This window comes from Entelurus aequoreus, linkage group LG28, assembly GCF_033978785.1.
Source record: "Entelurus aequoreus isolate RoL-2023_Sb linkage group LG28, RoL_Eaeq_v1.1, whole genome shotgun sequence".
Classification (NCBI taxonomy): domain Eukaryota; kingdom Metazoa; phylum Chordata; class Actinopteri; order Syngnathiformes; family Syngnathidae; genus Entelurus; species Entelurus aequoreus.
In genome coordinates, this window is record NC_084758.1 from 35,863,741 (window position 1) to 35,889,246 (window position 25,506).

The window sequence follows — 25,506 nt, forward strand, 5'->3', positions numbered from 1 at the left end:
ACCAAACTTGACTAACGAGTACAAGTGACAAGACATACCATGTTCAACCCACCAAACTTGAGTAACGAGTACAAGTGACAAGACATACCATGTTCAACCCACCAAACTTGACTAACGAGTACAAGTGACAAGACATACCACGTTCAACCCACCAAACTTGACTAACGAGTACAAGTGACAAGACATACCACGTTCAACCCACCAAACTTGACTAACGAGACATACCACGTTCAACCCACCAAACTTGACTAACGAGTACAAGTGACAAGACATACCATGTTCAACCCACCAAACTTGACTAACGAGTACAAGTGACAAGACATACCATGTTCAACCCACCAAACTTGACTAACGAGTACAAGTGACAAGACATACCATGTTCAACCCACCAAACTTGACTAACGAGTACAAGTGACAAGACATACCATGTTCAACCCACCAAACTTGACTAACGAGTACAAGTGACAAGACATACCATGTTCAACCCACCAAACTTGACTAACGAGTACAAGTGACAAGACATACCACGTTCAACCCACCAAACTTGACTAACGAGTACAAGTGACAAGACATACCACGTTCAACCCACCAAACTTGACTAACGAGTACAAGTGACAAGACATACCACGTTCAACCCACCAAACTTGACTAACGAGACATACCACGTTCAACCCACCAAACTTGACTAACGAGTACAAGTGACAAGACATACCATGTTCAACCCACCAAACTTGACTAACGAGTACAAGTGACAAGATATACCACGTTCAACCCACCAAACTTGACTAACGAGTACAAGTGACAAGACATACCACGTTCAACCCACCAAACTTGACTAACGAGTACAAGTGACAAGACATACCACGTTCAACCCACCAAACTTGACTAACGAGTACAAGTGACAAGACATACCACGTTCAACCCACCAAACTTGACTAACGAGTACAAGTGACAAGACATACCATGTTCAACCCACCAAACTTGACTAACAAGTACAAGTGACAAGACATACCATGTTCAACCCACCAAACTTGACTAACGAGTACAAGTGACAAGACATACCACGTTCAACCCACCAAACTTGACTAACGAGTACAAGTGACAAGACATACCACGTTCAACCCACCAAACTTGACTAACGAGTACAAGTGACAAGACATACCATGTTCAACCCACCAAACTTGACTAACGAGTACAAGTGACAAGACATACCACGTTCAACCCACCAAACTTGACTAACGAGTACAAGTGACAAGACATACCACGTTCAACCCACCAAACTTGACTAACGAGTACAAGTGACAAGACATACCATGTTCAACCCACCAAACTTGACTAACGAGTACAAGTGACAAGACATACCACGTTCAACCCACCAAACTTGACTAACGAGTACAAGTGACAAGACATACCACGTTCAACCCACCAAACTTGACTAACGAGTACAAGTGACAAGACATACCACGTTCAACCCACCAAACTTGACTAACGAGTACAAGTGACAAGACATACCACGTTCAACCCACCAAACTTGACCAACGAGTACAAGTGACAGGACATACCATGTTCAACCCACCAAACTTGACTAACGAGTACAAGTGACAAGACATACCACGTTCAACCCACCAAACTTGACTAACGAGTACAAGTGACAAGACATACCACGTTCAACCCACCAAACTTGACTAACGAGTACAAGTGACAAGACATACCATGTTCAACCCACCAAACTTGACTAACGAGTACAAGTGACAAGACATACCATGTTCAACCCACCAAACTTGACTAACGAGTACAAGTGACAAGACATACCACGTTCAACCCACCAAACTTGACTAACGAGTACAAGTGACAAGACATACCACGTTCAACCCACCAAACTTGACTAACGAGTACAAGTGACAAGACATACCACGTTCAACCCACCAAACTTGACTAACGAGTACAAGTGACAAGACATACCATGTTCAACCCACCAAACTTGACTAACGAGTACAAGTGACAAGACATACCACGTTCAACCCACCAAACTTGACTAACGAGTACAAGTGACAAGACATACCATGTTCAACCCACCAAACTTGACTAACGAGTACAAGTGACAAGACATACCACTTTCAACCCACCAAACTTGACTAACGAGTACAAGTGACAAGACATACCACGTTCAACCCACCAAACTTGACTAACGAGTACAAGTGACAAGACATACCACGTTCAACCCACCAAACTTGACTAACGAGTACAAGTGACAAGACATACCACGTTCAACCCACCAAACTTGACTAACGAGTACAAGTGACAAGACATACCACGTTCAACCCACCAAACTTGACTAACAAGTACAAGTGACAAGACATACCACGTTCAACCCACCAAACTTGACTAACGAGTACAAGTGACAAGACATACCACGTTCAACCCACCAAACTTGACTAACGAGTACAAGTGACAAGACATACCACGTTCAACACACCAAACTTGACTAACGAGTACAAGTGACAAGACATACCATGTTCAACCCACCAAACTTGACTAACGAGTACAAGTGACAAGACATACCACGTTCAACCCACCAAACTTGACTAACGAGTACAAGTGACAAGACATACCACGTTCAACCCACCAAACTTGACTAACGAGTACAAGTGACAAGACATACCATGTTCAACCCACCAAACTTGACTAACGAGTACAAGTGACAAGACATACCACGTTCAACCCACCAAACTTGACTAACGAGTACAAGTGACAAGACATACCACGTTCAACCCACCAAACTTGACTAACGAGTACAAGTGACAAGACATACCACGTTCAACCCACCAAACTTGACTAACGAGTACAAGTGACAAGACATACCATGTTCAACCCACCAAACTTGACTAACAAGTACAAGTGACAAGACATACCACGTTCAACCCACCAAACTTGACTAACGAGTACAAGTGACAAGACATACCATGTTCAACCCACCAAACTTGACTAACGAGTACAAGTGACAAGACATACCATGTTCAACCCACCAAACTTGACTAACGAGTACAAGTGACAAGACATACCATGTTCAACCCACCAAACTTGACTAACGAGTACAAGTGACAAGACATACCACGTTCAACCCACCAAACTTGACTAACGAGTACAAGTGACAAGACATACCACGTTCAACCCACCAAACTTGACTAACGAGTACAAGTGACAAGACATACCATGTTCAACCCACCAAACTTGACTAACGAGTACAAGTGACAAGACATACCATGTTCAACCCACCAAACTTGACTAACGAGTACAAGTGACAAGACATACCATCTCCGACCGGAACTCTCTAATAACTAAAGTTCCTTGGGTGAATAATGTAAAGTCACTACACCGGTATGTTTTAGTGCTTTCATGGTGAGTTTACTGACAGATATAAGTAAGAACTTTACACTACTTTATATTAGAAATGGCAACAGTGGAGGATGAATGTCACATAACAAGAAGGTAGAGAAAAAGAAGAAGCGTATCCACTACAAAGGCGGACCCGCACAGTTTTTCCTCGACTTATGCAGATCCCAAATACAGATCAGCAGGTACCAGAAGGTAAGAAAAGTTGCTTTTGCGTAATATTGCAAAACAAAACGGCACATAATACGTCTTACCTTATAAACACACCATAATAATACTCCCATGTTGAAGCACAGTACAATCCATCAAGTGGTGTGGCTTCATAGCTTACCAAAGTCCTACTAAAACATGTTGATACATTTTTGAGCACCCTGTGTAATGTTCTATATTTTCCAATGGAACATATTGTCATGTCTGTTGATCATGTTTTTGTTTTAGTCTTGTTCGGTTTTGTTTTTGGACTCTTTGTGCACTCTGGTTTGTTTTGTCACCATAGCAACCCATTAGTTGTCACCTGTCATGTCACGCACCTGTCTCACGCGTTGCACTCGCACACCTGTCACTAATCATGTCACTGCCTGTCTGTTGATCGTCCTGGTGACATTATCTATCCTATAGCTACTTCTGACACCCCTGCTACCTCGTTTTGTCTTCATGCTACCAGAGTTCCATGCCAAGTAAGTTTTTGTTTATTGTTCATAGTTTCTGCCTTTGTGCAAGTTTTGTTTCATTAGTCAAGTTTGTTCTCCGCCATTGTGCGAGCCTTTTGTTTGCTTCCTTTTTTGTAGTCTGTTAGTGTTTACCATAAAAGATGTACTTACATTCACGCCTTGCCCGCGCCAACTTACCTTTGCATGCAGGGAAAACAAAACAACCAAAGGTCCACAAATTGACACATAAAATGTTGGTGTTGTTTACTTGAGTCATATTGCCATCATAGTGCAGCCTACACCTATCTCTTATGTTTGACAGCCATCTACTGGTCACACTTATCATTACACCATATACCAAATAAAATTGCTTCTGAGGAGGGTAAGTTAAACCAAACTCTTTCCTTACATTAGACACACCGGGTTATAAGGCGCACTGTTGAGTTTTGAGGAAGAAAAATGATTTTAAGTGCGCCTTATAGTGCGTAAGATATGCTATTTTAAATCACTAAGGCTGTCAAAGTTATTGCAACAGCGCGTTAACTATAAATTACGTTAACAGCACCCTCACACACACCGTAGTGTGGAGTAAGGTATTGTAGATAAGTTAACGAGTTACAGATGAGCCACAAGCAGGAAAATAGCGAACAGTAAAGCATAAAGGGTACATTTTTTGAAAGCCCAGGTCCAAGGCCGTGGCAAGTCGTTCTCCCGACAAGACAAAACCTTTTTTGTTTTTCCAACGATCGCCGTGAAGCAACTTCAAGCTGCCGCGCTTGCATTCAGACAGGTAGGTGTAGCTTCACGTCCGTGTTTCAATGAGTTTAGTGCATTGATAAGAACAAATGTACAAACCCCGTTTCCATATGAGTTGGGAAATGGTGTTAGATGTAAATATAAACGGAATACAATGATTTACAAATCCTTTTCAAGCCATATTCAGTTGAATATGCTACAAAGACAACATATTTCATGTTCAAACTCATAAACATCTTTTTTTTTGGCAAATAATCATTAACTTTAGAATTTTATGGCAGCAACACGTGACAAAGAAGTTGGGAAAGATGGCAATAAATACTGATAAAGTTGAGGAATGCTCATCAAACACTTACTGTAATTTCCGGACTATAAGCCGCACCTGACTATAAGCCGCACCAGCTAAATTTAGGGGAAAATACAGATTGCTCCATATATAAGCCGCACCCGACTATAAGCTGCAGGGTTTTGATGTGTAATTAGCGTAGTATATAGTGTAATTAGCGTAGTCTATAGTGTAATTAGCGTAGTATATAGTGTAATTAGCGTAGTATATAGTGTAATTAGCGTAGTATATAGTGTAATTAGCGTAGTATATAGTGTAATTAGCGTAGTATGTAGTGTAATTAGCGTAGTATATAGTGTAATTAGCGTAGTATATAGGGGTTCCTGCTACCACGGAGGGGATTGTCGGGACAGAGATGACTGTTTGGGAACGCAAAGCGTCCCATTTATTAACAATAAATCTTTCAATCAAACTTTCACATCTTTGACATGGCGAACAGCATTCGTGCAGAGTACAAATAATACAACGGTGCAAAGTAATACAAAGTGCTCGCCTGTACGTTATCAAAATAAGCAGCCTACCGGTATATGAAAAGTCAGTCTTTAATCATTGTGTCATCGTCTTCCTCCTGCGTACTAAAACCACCCAAATCCTCTTCGTCGGTGTCGGAGAAGAACAGGCCGTATATAAGCCGCACCCTTGTATAAGCCGCAGGGACCAGAACGAGGAGGCAAAAGTAGCGGCTTATAGTCCGGAAATTACGGTACTTGGAACATCCCACAGGTGAGCAGGCAAATTGGGAACAGGTGGGTGCCATGATTGGTTATAAAAACAGCTTCCCAAAAAATGCTCAGTCATTCACAAGAAAGGATGGTGCGAGGTACACCACTTTGTCCACAACTGCCTGAGCAAATAGTCAAACAGTTTAAGAACAACCTTTCTCAAAGTGCAATTGCAAGGAATTTAGGGATTTCAACATCTACGCTCCATAATATCATCAAAAGGTTCAGAGAATCTGGAGAAATCACTCCACGTAAGCAGCATGGCCGGAAACCAACATTGAATGAGCGTGACCTTCCATCCCTCAGACGGCACTGTATCAAAAACCGACATCAATCTCTAAAGGAGATCACCACATGGGCTCAGGAACACTTCAGAAAACCACTGTCACTAAATACAGTTTGTCGCTACATCTGTAAGTGCAAGTTAAAACTCTACTGTGCAAAGCGAAAGCCATTTATCAACAACACCCAGAAACGACGCCGGCTTCTCTGGGCCCGAGATCATCTAGGATGGACTCATGCAAAGTGGAAAAGTGTTCTGTGGTTTGACGAGTCCACATTTCAAATTGTTTTTGGAATTATTCGACATTGTGTCATCCGGACCAAAGGGGAAGCGAACCATCCAGACTGTTATCGACGCAAAGTTCAAAAGGCAGCATGTGTGATGGTATGGGGGTGTATTAGTGGCCAAGACAATTTGTCCTCTGCATTTGAACCATCCCCTTGTTTACCCCCTGGGAACATCTATACCTGAACAACCAGCAGAGGGCACTGCAGCCAGAGCCACACATTGCACTGATAAGAGATGAGTATCTGCATCGGGACAAGGTCAGTAAACGGCATTGATACCATAAAATAAGTAGCTAGCACGGTCTTTCAGATAAACCGGATACATTAGCATTAGCTAATACAACGCTGACATTAGCTAGCTCAGGCTCGTTGTGCGTTCTCTTTGTAAAGACATGGATTGTTTTTGTGCAGAGAACTCCGGGCATTTTGCATATAATGCAATATAATGCTCTGTGACCCAGACCGCTCTGGCTGCAGTGCCCTCTGCTGGTTGTTCAGGGCAGTGTGTAGGTCACATTTATTCGTGCATCTGGTTTGTGGGAGGAATGTCTCATCGACACAAAATCAAAAAAGCGATCCACATATGCAAATTCAATACAAAAACAAATACAAAATCAAGCATATTTATATTCAAATCTCAAAAATATATTTATAAATACACATTTATTCATAAAAATTCTTGATTTATTTTTATGTCACATTTTTATATTTATATACATTTTATTTGTATATATTTTCAAATATCAAAAATATATTTATAAATATGCGTTTATTTATACAAATTATGTATTTATTTGTATATCACGTTTGTATATTTGTAAATATATGCATATGTATTAATATCATATTGATATATACAAGTTGATGTGAGACAATTCTACTTCCATAAATGAGCGGTCCTGATCAACATTTTTGGCCTCCAAATTGACCTAAACTTCGAGTCCCGATCCGATACTTCAACAGTAGTTTATAGAACTGAAAATGCTTTGGAGAAAGTAACTAAAAAGTTATATATTTTAGAAAGCGCATACTATTACATTTATAAGTTGCTAGTATTGTTGTGAATCAGATTATGTATTAAATGTGTGGTATTAAATGCTACTTACCGTATTTTCCGGACTATAAGGCGCACTTAAAATCTTTTTTTTCTTCTCAAAACTCGACAGTGCGCCTTATAACCCGGTGCGCCTGATGTACGGAATAATTCTGGTTTTGCTTACCGATAGGGCTGCAACAACTAATCCATTAAATCGATTATAAAAATAGTTGGCGATTAATTTAGTCATCGATTCGTTGGATCTATGCTATGCGCATGCGCAGAGGCTACTTTTTATTTATTTTATTTTTTTAATAAAACTATTTATAAACTGCAACATTTACAAACAGCTGAGAAACAATAATCAAAATAAGTATGGTGCCAGTATGCTGTTTTTTTTTTCAATAAAATACCGGAAAGGATAGAAATGTAGTTGTCTCTTTTATCTGATTATTAATCGATTAATCGAAGTAAAAATCGACAGATTAATCGATTATCAAATTAGTTGTTAGTTGCAGCCCTACTTACCTTTATTTGGTACATGGTGAAATGATAAGTGTGACCAGTAGATGGCAGTCACACATAAGAGATACGTGTAGACTGCAATATGATGGCAGTCACACATAAGAGATACATGTAGACTGCAATATGACTCAATTAAACGACACCAACATTTTATATGTCCCATTGAAAAGATAGAACATTACACACGGCACTCAAATCTATCAAAATGTTTTAGCGGGACTTTGGGCAAATTCCAGCATCAACTCATTTCCCCAGACAAACGTTTTGTATCATCACGATGACAGCATATCAATCATTTATGTCAGTCATTTATGTACTCCATTGCGTTTTTTATGGCCAATTCCATGATTCTATCGCCGCTTCTGTTAACGGGGAAATGACGGGTCCCCGGCTAAGTAGTCCGCGAAAATGACAACATTCAGCATGGGAGTTAGTGCAGTACCTGTAGTCCAGATGACACCTCCAAGCATGGCAAAGGGATGGAACTTTGGAGAGTGCAGCATCAGGTCTCCCAACATGGACACCACCCATATGGCCGCACAGTTCACCCACTGGAAAAACATGCCTGCCCAGACAACACAAACTGTTACTCCAAAAAGGTACACCGTCTATTCCTGTCCCTTTATGGACTATTAACACTAAAGTCAACCACAAAATAATTTTTTTTAAATAATTGATCAGACAACATTTGACGGCAAACCCCTTAACACTTAAAAAACAGGAAATTAATTTGCCTTAGCATGAAAAGTAATATAAAACATACACACATATAAATACATATACCGTATTTCCTTGAATAGCCGCAGGGGCGCTAATGAATTTAAAACCTCCTGTCACTCTGGCGCTTACCAGAAGCCTGCGAGATGGCCATGCATGCGCTAATTATTTTAAAACCTCTTCTCCCTCCGGCGCTTACCTTATCACGAAAAGCACATTTAATAAAAAAAACGTTATTATGGTCTTACCTTAAGGTATAAATGAGTCCATGCCAGCTCCTTTTGAAGAAAAGCATCGATATAGACGTCTTCCTTATCTTTCTTCAGTTTTAAAAGTCTCTCTGTCTCAATGGAGATCTTCCTTTTAAGTATTACCTCCTGCTTCGATTGAAAGTCCAGTTTAGAAAACTGTTTTATTTTAGATATGTAATCCTCCATGGTAAAAACAATGGCTGCGCACTCTTGCTGCGTGTTGTCTTCTTCTGCAGCACAGGTCTTCTGCAGTACCAGCAGTCGCAAGAAGGATCTCAAGCGTCCTCTACCACCAGGAGGCGGGAGTCATTTAGTGACTCATATTTGACCCGGCGGAAGTGCCAAGCATGCGCTAATTATTTTGCGAAACGAGTTTGACCCAGCTGTAATTCTAGGCATGCGAATACCATATTCCCGGCGCCAATTCAAGGAAATACGGTAAATGGACTTCGTAATAGCAGTTGCAATAAATAAAATATGTGCATGATGATTTTGGAGGCTAAAAACCATTAGAAGTAGCCATAGAGCACCACAATGAACGTGTTTTGCTAAGAATACTTGCCAGGGGTGCCGAGTGGGGGCCACGGGCCATTTTTAGCTCACAGCATGTTTTTTATGTGCTTGGCACACTCTGAAAATGTAAATGAATTCATCATTAATAAGATACACTATTACATAGAACATTGCGAAACAGCGGAGGAGTCCGTTTGGATTTTGTTATACCCAAGCACAGTAAAGTGAGGATTTATTTTGCTATTTATAAAAATTAAAAAAGAAGAAAGAAACGGACGTATCAATTCATTGATAGTGGCAAAATTATTGAGTTCAATATCATTTATTCATTTATTGTTTGAGTCACACATTAAGAGTGTTACTAAAACGGCCTTCTTTCATCTCCATAATATCGCTAAAATTCGTTCCATTTTGTCCACCAGCGACGCTGAGATCATTATTCATGCGTTTGTTACGTCTCGTCTCGATTACTCTAACGTATTATTTTGGGGTCTCCCTATGTCTAGCATAAAAAGATTACAGTTGGTACAAAATGTGGCTGCTAGACTTTTGACAAGAACAAGAAAGTTTGATCATATTACGCCTATACTGTATATACCTTTATATACATATATACATATATATATATAACTATACTGTATATACCTTTATATACTTATATACATATATATATATATATATATATACCTATACTGGCTCACCTGCACTGGCTTCCTGTGCACTTAAGATGTGACTTTAAGGTTTTACTACTTACGTATAAAATACTACACGGTCTAGCTCCATCCTATCTTGCTGATTGTATTGTACCATATGTCCCAGCAAGAAATCTGCGTTCAAAGAACTCCGGCTTATTAGTGATTCCCAGAGCCCAAAGAAAGTCTGCAGGGTATAGAGCGTTTTCTATTGGGGCTCCAGTACTCTGGAATGTTCTAGCAGTAACAGTTAGAGATGCTACTTCAGTAGAAGCATTTAAGTCTCATCTTAAAACTCATTTGTATACTCTAGCCTTTAAATAGACCCCCTTTTTAGACCAGTTGATCTGCCGTTTCTTTTCTTTTCTCTTCTCCTCTGCCCCCCTCTCCCTTGTGGAGAGGGGGGGGGGGGCACAGGTCCATTGGCCATAGATGAAATGCTGGCTGTCCAGAGTCGGGACTCGGGGTGGACCGCTCGCCTGTGCATCGGTTGGGGACATTCTCTGCGCTGCTGACCCGTCTCCACTCGGGATGGTCTCCTGCTGGCCCCACTATGGACTGGACTCTCACTATTATGTTAGATCCACTATGGACTGGACTCTCACTATTATGTTAGATCCACTATGGACTGGACTCTCACACTACTATGTTAGATCCACTATGGACTGGACTCTCACACTATTATGTTAGATCCACTATGGACTGGACTCTCACTATTATGTTAGATCCACTATGGACTGGACTCTCACACTATTATGTTAGATCCACTATGGACTGGACTCTCACTATTATGTTAGATCCACTATGGACTGGACTCTCACACTATTATGTTAGATCCACTATGGACTGGACTCTCACTATTATGTTAGATCCACTATGGACTGGACTCTCACACTATTATGTTAGATCCACTATGGACTGGACTCTCACTATTATGTTAGATCCACTATGGACTGGACTCTCACTATTATGTTAGATCCACTATGGACTGGACTCTCACAATATTATGTTAGATCCACTATGGACTGGACTCTCACTATTATGTTAGATCCACTATGGACTGGAATCTCTCACTATTATGCTAGATCCACTATGGACTGGACTCTCACACTATTATGTTAGATCCACTATGGACTGGACTCTCGCACTATTATGTTAGATCCACTATGGACTGGACTCTCACTATTATGTTAGATCCACTATGGACTGGACTCTCACACTATTATGTTAGATCCACTATGGACTGGACTCTCGCACTATTATGTTAGATCCACTATGGACTGGACCCTATGGTGTCGCTATGTGGCTCTAGAACTGCGGGTTGCTGAGCCCCGGTTTAGTGCATGTTAAAATTCCAAGTGTGTGTATGGGGCGGTGATATTGGGTTCAAGGTAGGGTGGGGGGGCCAGGAGTCTTGTTTCCGGGTGCTACGCCCCTGCTGAGAACTGTTTGCTTTGACCCAAATCTTCTTCAAACAGCTTAGCACGGGTATGTCAAGGTGGTTGTCATTGAGGGCCACATGGCAGTTATGGCTGCTTGTATCAGCCAATAATGTATGAATTTGCCTCTGGATTTCATTATTAATTAAATACATTGTTTTAAGTAGACTGTTGATTTTACAGTTATGGAAAAAACTGGTAGCTTAGTTTCCAGAATGTTTGTGTTAAATTGACACGGGTTTTTACAACTTGATATTGTTCATGGAAGAACAGTACAGGTTATTTTTTTTAATAATAATAATAGATTTTATTTGTATAAAGCACTTTATATTGAGTAAACAATCTCAAAGTGCTACAGTGTATTAACAAAAAAATAAAATAAATAAAAAAAAGATAATAAAGAAATAAATAAAAATAAAAACTAGAACAGCCAAATAGTTATAGCTAGTATGCACATATCTAAAAAAAAAAGGCTTTTTAAAAAGAAGGGCATCCACAGTCTGTGGTGCCCTCAGGTGGTCAGGGAGAGTGTTCCACAGACTGGGAGCGGCGGAGCAGAATGCCCGGTCCCCCATTGTTTGTAGCTTTGTCCTCGGAGGTTGGAGGAGGTTAGCCTGTCTGATCCGGCAATTTACCTGCCAGTTTTTCTACCGTAAAAACAAACGTACCGTCTTTCCATTTACAGCAATACACCGTTAATAACAACAACTGTAGATTTTACAGTCAAAAACTGGCAGCTCAGTCAACAGAATTTTCACGCAAAATACTGTAGTAGTTTTTTTCAATGGACAGTAATATGCTGTAAAGAAGAACACACAATATACTGTCATTTGTATTCATTTAATGGGTAGTTTGCTATAAAGTTACGTATTTTATGTATTTTTTATTTAGACAAAAACATGTTTGGAATGTATGATAATATTCTGTAATATTTGTTGCAATAATTGAGTTTATTTGGAACATGCATGACACATCACAATTTCCAGTTTCTCAATTCAACATTACCTTTACGTAGCAGTTGCTAAACCTTTTGCAATGTTGACACAAAGCTGCCATGCAGGCTGGTTTTTTTTTATTTTGTCTATCTTTATTTTTCTTTTTTTTGCCATTGCTCAAAAAAATGAATTATTGACCTATTCAAGGCTCCAGTTTTTTCAAATATTTCACTTTTAAATGTTTTATGTGGAAAATATTGCATATATTGTGTGGTTGCCATACAAAAACATCAACGTTTTCTTTGACAAAAGAGCATAAAACAAACAAAGTAATAGTTCAAAGGTAAAATGGACAGATATAACTGAAGTTGATCTCGTAACTTAAGTGTGGAAAGTAACCTAATAAAAAGGTATCACTTTATGAATGGGGGACATTTTGGATCCCAAATATATTTAATGGGATTTTATTGATCTTTGCACTGTGATTACTCAAAAATATTAAATAATTAAAATCAATGGTGTCCTGAATTATGAATTATTGATCTTTTTAAGGCTTTAATTACTTCACATCAAAAATTGCTTACTGAATGTTTCGGGCAGTGGGAGAAATACTGCATATTTCACTTTTACTATAAAAAAAAGTTGTCTTTGACAGAAAAGGCATAAAACCTCTTTGTTTTTTTAACTTTATGTCAACCTGAAGTTGATATACTGTAGAGATTTACTGTAAGTGTTAAATAAAAAATAAAAAAATAATAATTTGACTTGTTTTTAACATTTTAATGACTTGGAGCCTTTATGGTCCCCGGGAGCCCTAAGGGTAAAAAACAAAGAAAAATCCATATATTTTGTTATGGTTTGAAAAGGAAAAATATCAAAATGGCCCCCACAGGATGAACTCTAATATTGTAATAGATGGAAAGTCTTTCTTTTGGAAAAATATGTTTGAAAGAGGAATAATTTTTGTCAATGACATTATCAATGAGAATGGTAAAATTATGAAATATGATGAATTTAGAGCTATGTATGGTGATGTTTGCTCAAGCTTTTCATTTCTTCAACTAACTGGAGTCATTGGGAAAAGATGGAAACAAATTAATTATGGAACTACTAAATTATTAGTTTGTAAACCCTTAATAAGAAATTCTAGTTGGCAAAAAGGAACTAAAATAAATAGAAAAATATATAATTTTTATTTAATAAAGAAATCTTTGAAGGCTGTCTCATACAACACAAATGGAAAATGGGAGGACTTTTTTGACTGCCCGTTGCCGTGGGATGCTATATTCAAACTAATCTACAAAACTACTATCGATGTGCAAAATCGTTATTTTCAAATTAAAATTATTTATAACTTCTTACCCACAGGGAAAAATGTTAAAATGATGGAATATGACAGAGTCAGATGATTGCCGATTTTGTTGTCAGGAGCCTGAATCCACCCTGCATTTGTTTTGGTATTGTCATATTGTGTCTTTGTTTTGGGTGGAAGTTGAAAAAATGTGTTTAAGGATTGGTTTGTTTATGAAGCTTAATGTGGTTTCTGTTATTTTAGGAGAGTTCATTGACAATCATGATTTAGTCAATTTAATTATAGTACTCGGTAAAATGTTTATTTTTAAGGCCAAAAACAGATATTCACTTAGTATTACTTTCTTTAAAACATTTATTCAGTATTTTTTAACTTTAGAAAATTATATGGTTGAAAACGATAATGATGCCAAAAAACATGAACAAAAGATGGGAAGTCCTCAAAGGCTTATTTTGAAAGTATAATTATGTTTATAGATCATATGATATCTGTTGTTGTGTTCCCTATTTGAAGTGTACATAAATGAAGGTGTGTGTTGATGAGTTCGACTTGGATGTGATCTGGGGCCGTACTTATCAAGCTTCTTAGAGTGCCATTTTACACTTAAGTCCTGAGAATTTGCGAAATTTAGTCCTACTCTCAAACTTAAGAATAAAAGCTTTTTATCAACGTTCTTAAGTCTAAGAATCACTCCTACTCTCCACGATATTTAAGAGACCTTCAGAGGTGTCTTAAGTGGTTAGGAGTTGCCAGCAGGGGATGGCACTGAGGCGAGAGAGACGTGCGCGAACGTTCAGGGAGCGGAAGGATGTCCTGGCTTTGTTTGATGACGAGCAGCTGATCAAACGGTATCGTTTAGACAGAGCGGATATTATTTTTGTCACAGATTTAATACTTTTCGATTCCTTGTTGATTTCTGCATGTGTCTGCAGTGGGCTAGTATATATAGAGCCACCCACACCAGTTTCAAATGAGTTGCCTAATTAATGAATTGGAAAGAAAATGTTATGACACTAGCGTATGTGTGTGGCCGTGAGGTGAGTGACGTCAGTGAGTGTGTGGGCGAGAGAAGAGAGGGAGCGGTAGCGTGAGTGTCGGCGGGGACTAGTTTGTTTTGTATTATTTTGTAGTTTATTGTCAAAATATACACTCCCATTGTCCACTTAAATATTTCCAAGATATTTCTTTATTCTTAGACAAGGGATTCCCTTCCGTGATTGGTCATTTCTATGGACACAGAAATTACGTCACCTAAAATTGCGTTTACGGCACATAGTAATGTCGTAATTCAGCTCTGAGTGTGACACTTAAGATTCAGTCCTACACTTCGCTGAAAGTGTGAGTAAGACGCTTGATAACTAACTTTTAAGTGCAACTTTCAGCCAAGAATTTATTTACTCTTAAGTCAACTCTTAGCAGACTTCTTAGGAGTCATTCTGAGAAGCTTGATAAGTACGGCCCCTGGACAGTACATGGGTGCTTCATTTGAAAATGTATTTTTGTTTGTGGATTGTATGCAACCTGTTGTGTTCCCTGGTTTTTGGTGTACATGGGTGAAGGTGTGTTGTTGCTAAGCCCGATCTGGACGTCATCTGAACTGGACCTGGTTTTAAGAACCCTTTTGAACAATCTGACTTCATTGACAACCTGGTCTGGTGAAGTTAAAGTCCTTTGTTTGTTTTGTTTGAAAGTAAAGCAATTTAAAAACAATGACATAAAAATAGTAATTAATGAACATGTTAGTGGACCAGCAGCACGCACAATCATGTGTGCTCTAAAGACCGTGTCCCTTGCAGACTGTATTATTCTATATTGTAGGAAGCAGAAGTGTTTTAATAACAGAAAGAGACAGCCCCTTTTGTGTGGATGAGTGTGAATGGGGGAGGGAGGGTTTTCTTGGGTTGATGCACTAATGGTAAGTGTATCTTGTGTCTTTTTTTATGTTGTTTAAAATAAAATAAAATACAAATAAAATAAAAAATGGCCCCCACATGCTTTAATTTTTCCGTGTGCAGCCCTCAGTGGAAAAAGTTTGGACACCCCTGGTGGAGAACATGTTTTGCTTTATTCATTATTGATGTGTTTCTTGCTACTTTATGTGTATGTTTTATACATGAGATTTCCAATTCAATTTATCATCAATCTTTATACCTAGAAATGTGGTTTCATTTACTCTTTCAATTTATATTCCGTCTATTTGTATTTGTGTTTGACTTTCCCTTCTACTGTTACCAAATAGCATTATTTTACTTTTACTGTGATTTAAAGATAGTCTGTTTTTTGTCAAAACATCTTTTTATTTTGTTAATTTCTTCTGTTACCGTATTTTTTGGAGTATAAGTCGCTCCGGAGTATAAGCCGCACCGGCCGAAAATGCATAATAAAGAATGAAAAAAACATATATAAGTCGCACTGGAGTATAAGTTGCATTTTTTGGGTAAATGTATTTGATAAAAGTCAACAGCAAGAATAGACATTTGAAAGGCAATTTAAAATGTGTAAAGAATAGTGAACAACAGGCTGAATAAGTGTACGTTATATGAGGCATAAATAACCAACTGCTATGTTAACCTCACATATTATGGTAAGAGTCATTCAAATAACTATAACATATAGAACATGCTATATGTTTACCAAACTATCTGTCACTCCTAATCGCTAAATCCCATCAAATCTTATACGTCTAGTCTCTTACGTGAATGACATCAATAATATTATTTATACGTCTAGTCTCTTACGTGAATGACATCAATAATATTATTTATACATCTTTTCTCTTACATGAATGACATCAATACTATTATTTATACATCTAGTCTCTTACGTCAATGACATCAATAATATTATTTATACGTCTAGTCTCTTACGTCAATGACATCAATAATATTATTTATACGTCTAGTCTCTTACGTGAATGACATCAATAATATTATTTATACATCTTTTCTCTTACGTGAATGACATCAATAATATTACTTATACGTCTAGTCTCTTACATGAATGACATCAATAATATTATTTATACGTCTAGTCTCTTACGTCAATGACATCAATATTATTTATACATCTAGTCTCTTACGTCAATGACATCAATAATATTATTTATACGTCTAGTCTCTTACGTGAATGACATCAATAATATTATTTATACGTCTAGTCTCTTACGTCAATGACATCAATAATATTATTTATACGTCTAGTCTGTTACGTGAATGACATCAATAATATTACTTATACGTCTAGTCTCTTACGTCAATGACATCAATAATATTATTTATACGTCTAGTCTCTTACGTGAATGACATCAATAATATTATTTATACGTCTAGTCTCTTACGTCAATGACATCAATAATATTATTTATACGTCTAGTCTCTTACGTCAATGACATCAATAATATTACTTATACGTCTAGTCTCTTACGTGAATGACATCAATAATATTACTTATACGTCTAGTCTCTTACGTCAATGATATCAATATTATTATTTATACGTCTAGTCTCTTACGTCAATGACATCAATAATATTATTTATACGTTTTGTCTCTTATGTCAATGACATCAATAATATTATTTATACGTCTAGTCTCTTACGTCAATGACATCAATAATATTATTTATACATCTAGTCTCTTACGTCAATGACATCAATAATATTATTTATACGTCTAGTCTCTTACGTGAATGACATCAATAATATCATTTATAAGTCTAGTCTCTTACGTCAATGACATCAATAATATTATTTTTACGTCTAGTCTCTTACGTCAATGACATCAATAATATTACTTATACATCTAGTCTCTTACGTGAATGACATCAATAATATTATTTATACGTCTAGTCTCTTACGTGAATGACATCAATAATATCATTTATACGTCTAGTCTCTTACGTCAATGACATCAATAATATTATTTATACGTCTAGTCTCTTACGTCAATGACATCAATAATATTACTTATACGTCTAGTCTCTTACGTGAATAAGATCAATAATATTACTTATACGTCTAGGCTCTTACATGAATGACATCAATAATATTATTTATACGTCTAGTCTCTTACGTCAATGACATCAATAATATTACTTATACGTCTAGTCTATTACGTCAATGACATCAATAATATCATTTATACGTCTAGTCTCTTACGTCAATGTCATCAATAATATTACTTATACGTCTAGTCTCTTACGTCAATGACATCAATAATATCATTTATACGTCTAGTCTCTTACGTTAATGACATCAATACTATTATTTATACGTCTAGTCTCTTACGTGAATGACATCAATAATATTATTTATACGTCTAGTCTCTTACGTCAATGACATCAATAATATTACTTATACGTCTAGTCTCTTACGTGAATAAGATCAATAATATTACTTATACGTCTAGGCTCTTACATGAATGACATCAATAATATTATTTATACGTCTAGTCTCTTACGTCAATGACATCAATAATATTACTTATACGTCTAGTCTATTACGTCAATGACATCAATAATATCATTTATACGTCTAGTCTCTTACGTCAATGTCATCAATAATATTACTTATACGTCTAGTCTCTTACGTCAATGACATCAATAATATCATTTATACGTCTAGTCTCTTACGTTAATGACATCAATACTATTATTTATACGTCTAGTCTCTTACGTGAATGACATCAATAATATTATTTATACGTCTAGTCTCTTACGTCAATGACATCAATAATATTATTTATACGTCTAGTCTCTTACGTCAATGACATCAATAATATTACTTATACGTCTAGTCTCTTACGTGAATGACATCAATAATATTATTTATACGTCTAGTCTCTTACGTCAATGTCATCAATAATATTACTTATACGTCTAGTCTCTTACGTCAATGACATCAATAATATCATTTATACGTCTAGTCTCTTACGTGAATGACATCAATACTATTATTTATACGTCTAGTCTCTTACGTGAATGACATCAATAATATTATTTATACGTCTAGTCTCTTACGTCAATGACATCAATAATATTACTTATACGTCTAGTCTCTTACGTGAATGACATCAATAATATTATTCATACGTCTAGTCTCTTACGTCAATGACATCAATAATATTACTTATACGTCTAGTCTCTTACGTGAATGACATCAATACTATTATTTATACGTCTAGTCTCTTACGTCAATGTCATCAATAATATTACTTATACGTCTAGTCTCTTACGTCAATGACATCAATAATATTATTTATACGTCTAGTCTCTTACGTGAATGACATCAATAATATCATTTATACGTCTAGTCTCTTACGTGAATGACATCAATAATATTATTTATACGTCTAGTCTCTTACGTCAATGACATCAATAATATTATTTATACATCTAGTCTCTTACGTAAATGACATCAATAATATTATTTATACGTCTAGTCTCTTACGTCAATGACATCAATAATATTATTTATACATCTAGTCTCTTACGTGAATGACATCAATAATATTATTTATACGTCTAGTCTCTTACGTGAATGACATCAATAATATCATTTATACGTCTAGTCTCTTACGTGAATGACATCAATAATATTATTTATACGTCTAGTCTCTTACGTCAATGACATCAATAATATTACTTATACGTCTAGTCTCTTACGTCAATGACATCAATAATATTATTTATACGTCTAGTCTCTTACGTGAATGACATCAATAATATCATTTATACGTCTAGTCTCTTACGTGAATGACATCAATAATATTATTTATACGTCTAGTCTCTTACGTCAATGACATCAATAATATTACTTATACGTCTAGTCTCTTACGTGAATGACATCAATACTATTATTTATACGTCTAGTCTCTTACGTCAATGTCATCAATAATATTACTTATACGTCTAGTCTCTTACGTCAATGACATCAATAATATTATTTATACGTCTAGTCTCTTACGTGAATGACATCAATAATATCATTTATACGTCTAGTCTCTTACGTGAATGACATCAATAATATTATTTATACGTCTAGTCTCTTACGTGAATGACATCAATAATATTATTTATACATCTAGTCTCTTACGTAAATGACATCAATAATATTATTTATACGTCTAGTCTCTTACGTCAATGACATCAATAATATTATTTATACATCTAGTCTCTTACGTGAATGACATCAATAATATTATTTATACGTCTAGTCTCTTACGTCAATGACATCAATAATATTATTTATACGTCTAGTCTCTTACGTGAATGACATCAATAATATCATTTATACGTCTAGTCTCTTACGTGAATGACATCAATAATATTATTTATACGTCTAGTCTCTTACGTGAATGACATCAATAATATTATTTATACGTCTAGTCTCTTACGTCAATGACATCAATAATATTATTTATACATCTAGTCTCTTACGTGAATGACATCAATAATATTATTTATACGTCTAGTCTCTTACGTGAATGACATCAATAATATTATTTATACATCTAGTCTCTTACGTCAATGACATCAATAATATTATTTATACGTCTAGTCTCTTACGTGAATGACATCAATAATATCATTTATACGTCTAGTCTCTTACGTGAATGACATCAATAATATTATTTATACGTCTAGTCTCTTACGTGGATGAGATCAATAATATTATTTCATATTTTACGCTAATGTGTTCATCATTTCACACATAAGTCGCTCCTGAGTATAAGTCGCACCCCCGGCCAAACTATGAAAAAAACTGCCACTTATAGTCCGAAAAATACGGTATTTGTTTTAGCTTCTGCGTGTTCTCTCCTGAACAGAACGCCGTTGTATCATCTGCGAATAATACTAACTTTACATCTTTTGTAACTTTACAAATGTCATTTATACAGAGATTGAACAATTTTGGTCCTATTATTAGGGATGTCCGACAATATCGGGCTGCCGATATTATCGGCCGACAAATGCTTTAAAATGTAATATCGGAAATGATCGGTATGGGTTTCAAAAAGTAAAATGTAAGACTTTGTAAAAGGCCGCTGTGTACACGGCCGTAGGGAGAAGTACAGAGCGCCAATAAACCTTAAAGGTACTGCCTTTGCGTGCCGGCCCAATCACATAATATCTACGGCTTTTCACACACACAAGTGAATGCATCATACTTGGTCAACAGCCATACAGGCCACACTGAGGGTGGCCATATAAACAAGTTTAACACTGTTACAAATATGCGCCACACTGTGAATCCACACCAAACAAGAATGACAAACACATTTTGGGAGAACATCCGCACCGTAACACAACATAAACAAAACACAACAAATACCCAGAACCCCTTGCAGCACTAACTCTTCCGGGACGCTACAATATACACCCCCCCTCAACCCCGCCCACCTCAACCTCCTCATGCTCTCTCAGGGAGAGCATGTCCCAAATACCAAGCTGCTGTTTTGAGGCATGTTTAAAAAAAGAATGCACTTTGTGACTTCAATAATAAATATGGCAGTGCCATGTTGGCATTTTTTTGCATAACTTGAGTTGGTTTATTTTGGAAAACCTTGTTACATTGTTTAATGCATGGGTGTCAAACTCTGGCCTGCGGGCCAAAATTGGCCCGCCGTGTAATTTCACTTGGCCCTTGAGGCGATATCAAACTAACTCTAGAGCTGGCCCGCCGGTGCCGCAGTAACACCGCATTCACCGCTAATTGTCATACTTGCCAACCCTCCCGGGAGACTCCCAAATTTCAGTGGCCCTCCCGGAAATCGTCACGTCCGCTTTTCATCCAGTCCAACGAGTGCTGGCCCAGTCACATAATATATGCGGCTACTGCACACACACAAGTGAATGCAAGGCATACTTGATCAACAGCAATACAGGTTACACTAAGGGTGGCCGTATAAACAACTTTAACACTGTTACAAATACACGCCACACTGTGAACCCACACCAAACAAGAATGACAAACACATTTCGGGAGAACACCCACACCGTAACACAACATAAACACAACAGAACAAATACCCAGAATCCTTTGCAGCACTAAATCTTCCGGGACGCTACAAAATACACCCCCGCTACCACCAACCCCCCCCCCACACACACACATTGTAGCGTCCAGGAATAGTTAGTGCTACAAAGGATTCTGGGTATTTGTTCTGTTGTGTTTATATTGTGTTGCGGTGCGGATGTTCTCCCGAAATGTGTTTGTCATTCTTGTTTGGTGTGGGTTCACAATGTGGCGTATATTTGTAACCGTGTTAAAGTTGTTTATACGGCTACCCTCAGTGTCACCTGTATTACTGTTGTTTAAGTATGCTTGCATTCACGTGTGTGTGTGTATAGAAGCCGCACATAACTTGTGACTGGGCCGGCACGTTGTTAGAATGGATGAAAAGCGGACGTGACGACAGCTCGTAGAGGACGTTAAAGGCAGTGCCTTTAAGGCACGCCCCCAAGACTGTGGTCCCGGCGGACTACGCGATATAATGACTGATGAACACCTTGGTTGGATAATGAAGGTTGCCTCAGCTCAAAGCCTGAGCCCCGACATGAATGAGCTAGCATCCCAGAAAAGATGTCAGGTATCTGGCTTGGGCACATCAGATTAGATCAGTGTGTTGCAAACTGAGCACTTTAAAGTCCTGAATGGTTGTTTTATTCATTGTTATTTTATTTTCTAATTTATTAGCCTGTGGAAAAAGTTAATGTTGATATTTACCTCAGAAGGCTGCAAATAGAAAAGAGGCATTCCATTTTTATTTAAATTGTATTTGATATGCCATTGATATTTTTATTATTATTATTATTATTATTATTGGAAACTGGATTTTGCATGTCACTATAAAGTTTTATAAGCCTTGCTTGTTCAATATTCAATGCAAAACTTGTTTGGGTGCCTATTAAAAGGTTCATTTGTTCAGTTTTAAATTTTGGCCCACTCTGTATTTGAGTTTGACACCCCTGCTTTAATGCATCCAGCGGGGCATCACAACTAAGTTAGGCATAATAATGTGTTAGTTCCACCACTGTATATATCGCTATCGCTTGATATCGGAATCGGTAATTAAGAGTTGGACAATATCTGAATATCGGCATTAAAGCCATTATCGGACATCTCTACCTATTATTGATCCCTGAGGTACACCACATAATATATTTAGTGTTGTAGACGTGTGTTCACCTCGCTTCAGGTATCGTTTCCTGTTTGTTAAATAACTTCTAATCCAGTTTAAGACCAACCCTCTGATGCCATACTGTTCTAGTTTAGTTTAGTTCTAGTTTAAGACCAACCCTCTGATGCCATACTGTTCTGGTTTAGTTTAGTTCTAGTTTAAGACCAACCCTCTGATGCCATACTGTTCTAGTTTAGTTTAGTTCTAGTTTAAGACCAACCCTCTGATGCCATACTGTTCTAGTTTAGTTTAGTTCTAGTTTAAGACCAACCCTCTGATGCCATACTGTTCTAGTTTAGTTTAGTTCTAGTTTAAGACCAACCCTCTGATGCCATACTGTTCTAGTTTAGTTTAGTTCTAGTTTAAGACCAACCCTCTGATGCCATACTGTTCTAGTTTAGTTTAGTTCTAGTTTAAGACCAACCCTCTGATGCCATACTGTTCTAGTTATTGCGACTCATTTTGTCAAATGTTTTAGTAAGATCCATCAACACCGCTGCCGGATACTATAATGGATACTATTACAATTTAAAAGGTATGCAATTTCAAAATGTCAAAATGAAAAAAAAAAAAATTTACATTTAATGAGAAAATGTGAAGTACTTTATTGACACATCATTTCCAGGCCAGATAAAATGATGTGGCGGGCCAGGCGTGGCCCCCGGGCCTTGACTTTGACACCTTTGGCTTAGCATCTCCTACTAAATGTTTAAAAATGGCTGTTGCCATTTTTAACATTTCCCCGCGACCCTGAAGGGAATAAGTCAGGGGTGTCCAAACTTTTTCCACTGAGGGCCGCTCACAGAAAAATGAAAGCATGTGGGGGCCATTTTGATATTTTTCATTTTCAAACCATTACAAAATATTTTTTATTTATTTTACCTTTAGGGATCCCGATTTAACGCTTACAGTAAATCTCTATATCAACTTCAAGTTGATATAAAGTAATTCAAATTAAAAAAAATGTTTTATGGCTTTTCTGTCAAAAACAACTTAGTTTTTTTCATAGTAAAACTGAAATATGCAGTATTTAGTAATAAGAGCCCTAAAAGATCAATAATGCAGGACACCATTGATTTTAATTATTTCATATTTTTGAGTCATCACAGTGAAAAGATAAATAAAAAATCACTAAATATATTTGGGATCCAAAAGGTGCCCCACTCATAAAGTGATACATTTTTATTAGGTTTTTCTTTTACTTTCAACACTTAAGTTACGAGATCAACTTCAGATAAATCTGTCCATTTTACGTTTGAACTATTATTTTGTTTGTTTTATGCGCTTTTGTCAAAGAAAACTTTGATGTTTTTATATGGCTACTACACCATTTTTGCAATATTTACCACATAAAACATTTTAAAGTCAAATATTTGAAGTAATTGGAGCCCTGGAAATACTTCATTACATCATGGATTTTTTGTCATTATTTTTTTTTTTTTTTGAGCAATGGCAAAAAAAAGAAAAATGAAGACAAAAGAGAAAAAAAAAACAGCCTGCATGGCAGCTTTTGTGTCAACATTGCAACTTTTTCTCGTTAGATTTCACCTCATTCCACTTTTTTTAATGTTTTTTTTAAATTTTTACAATAGTATTTCCAGAATGTGTGGCGGGCCGGTAAACAATTAGCTGCGGGCCGCAAATGGCCCCCGGGCCGCACTTTGGACACCCCTGGAATAAGCGGTATAAAATGGCTGGATGGACGTAAGCCTCAATGTGATGGAGCCATACTACTGCACTGGAGCTGGTACAACTTCTTGTACTCCTGACATTTGTTCACTTGGATTCCAAAGTCATTCTTCAAAAAGGACGTTGTGAAAAATGAATCCCAGAAACGTCACTCACCATCTCCCGTCTCGATTCTTTTGACGGGAACAAAGTTGCTGCCGTACAGCAGCACCGCGGCCACGTTGGCAGCTATGCCGTACGCAAAGCGCGTCATGTTGGTAGAGTTCCTACTCGGCGTGTCGTCTTCCGTCCCTTCGTGGCCTTCGTGAGGGGGGTAAAAATGACACTTGTCAAATGTTGCCGTGAACGACCATGAAGCTGCCGCTCTCTGCTAACCTGGCCTTGGCCTCCTTTCGTTGCCATGGCAGCCGGCCAGCAACAGTGCAATTGCGGATAAAAGACACTTTGCAAGCAGCATGTTCGAGTTAGAATCCACACATCCACGGCAGGCAGACGTGGAGGGGAGCCGGGGCCACACAGGTGCTGTCAATCATACCAATCACTGCACATGTGCAGCCAGGAGGGGGCGGGGTTCTAACTCAGTGGTTCTTAACCTTGTTGGAGGTACCGAACCCCACCAGTTTCAAATGTGCATTCACCCAACCCTTCTTTAGTGAAAAATAATGTTTTTTTTTTTTTTGTCAAATTCAAGTTAAGTTAAGTTAAAGTACCAATGATTGTCACACACACAGTAGGTGTGGTGAAATTTGCCTTCTGCATTTGACCCATCCCCTTGTTCACCCC

The 25,506-nt window shown here is 37.5% G+C and overlaps 1 protein-coding gene across 1 annotated transcript; it reads right to left on the reverse strand.

The window, feature by feature from the left end:
• Positions 1-8,363: 8,363 nt before the first annotated feature.
• Positions 8,364-25,291, reverse strand: LOC133645072 (transmembrane protein 144-like). Its single transcript, XM_062039857.1, has 3 exons — positions 25,099-25,291; positions 24,880-25,023; positions 8,364-8,563 (listed from the first exon to the last, which is right to left on the reverse strand). The coding sequence occupies exons 1-3, from the start codon at positions 25,178-25,180 to the stop codon at positions 8,364-8,366; spliced, it is 426 nt and encodes a 141-aa protein (XP_061895841.1). The 5' UTR covers positions 25,181-25,291.
• Positions 25,292-25,506: the final 215 nt, after the last annotated feature.

Excerpts from the sequence above, each read along its gene's own strand:
- LOC133645072 (XM_062039857.1), bottom strand. The coding sequence starts at position 25,180 with ATGCTGCTTGCAAAGTGTCTTTTATCCGCAATTGCACTGTTGCTGGCC. Across the intron at positions 25,024-25,098 it reads CGAAAGGAGGCCAAGGCCAG|GCCACGAAGGGACGGAAGAC; the intron begins GTTAGCAGAGAG and ends CCCCTCACGAAG. Across the intron at positions 8,564-24,879 it reads AAGAATCGAGACGGGAGATG|GCATGTTTTTCCAGTGGGTG; the intron begins GTGAGTGACGTT and ends TTGTCTGGGCAG.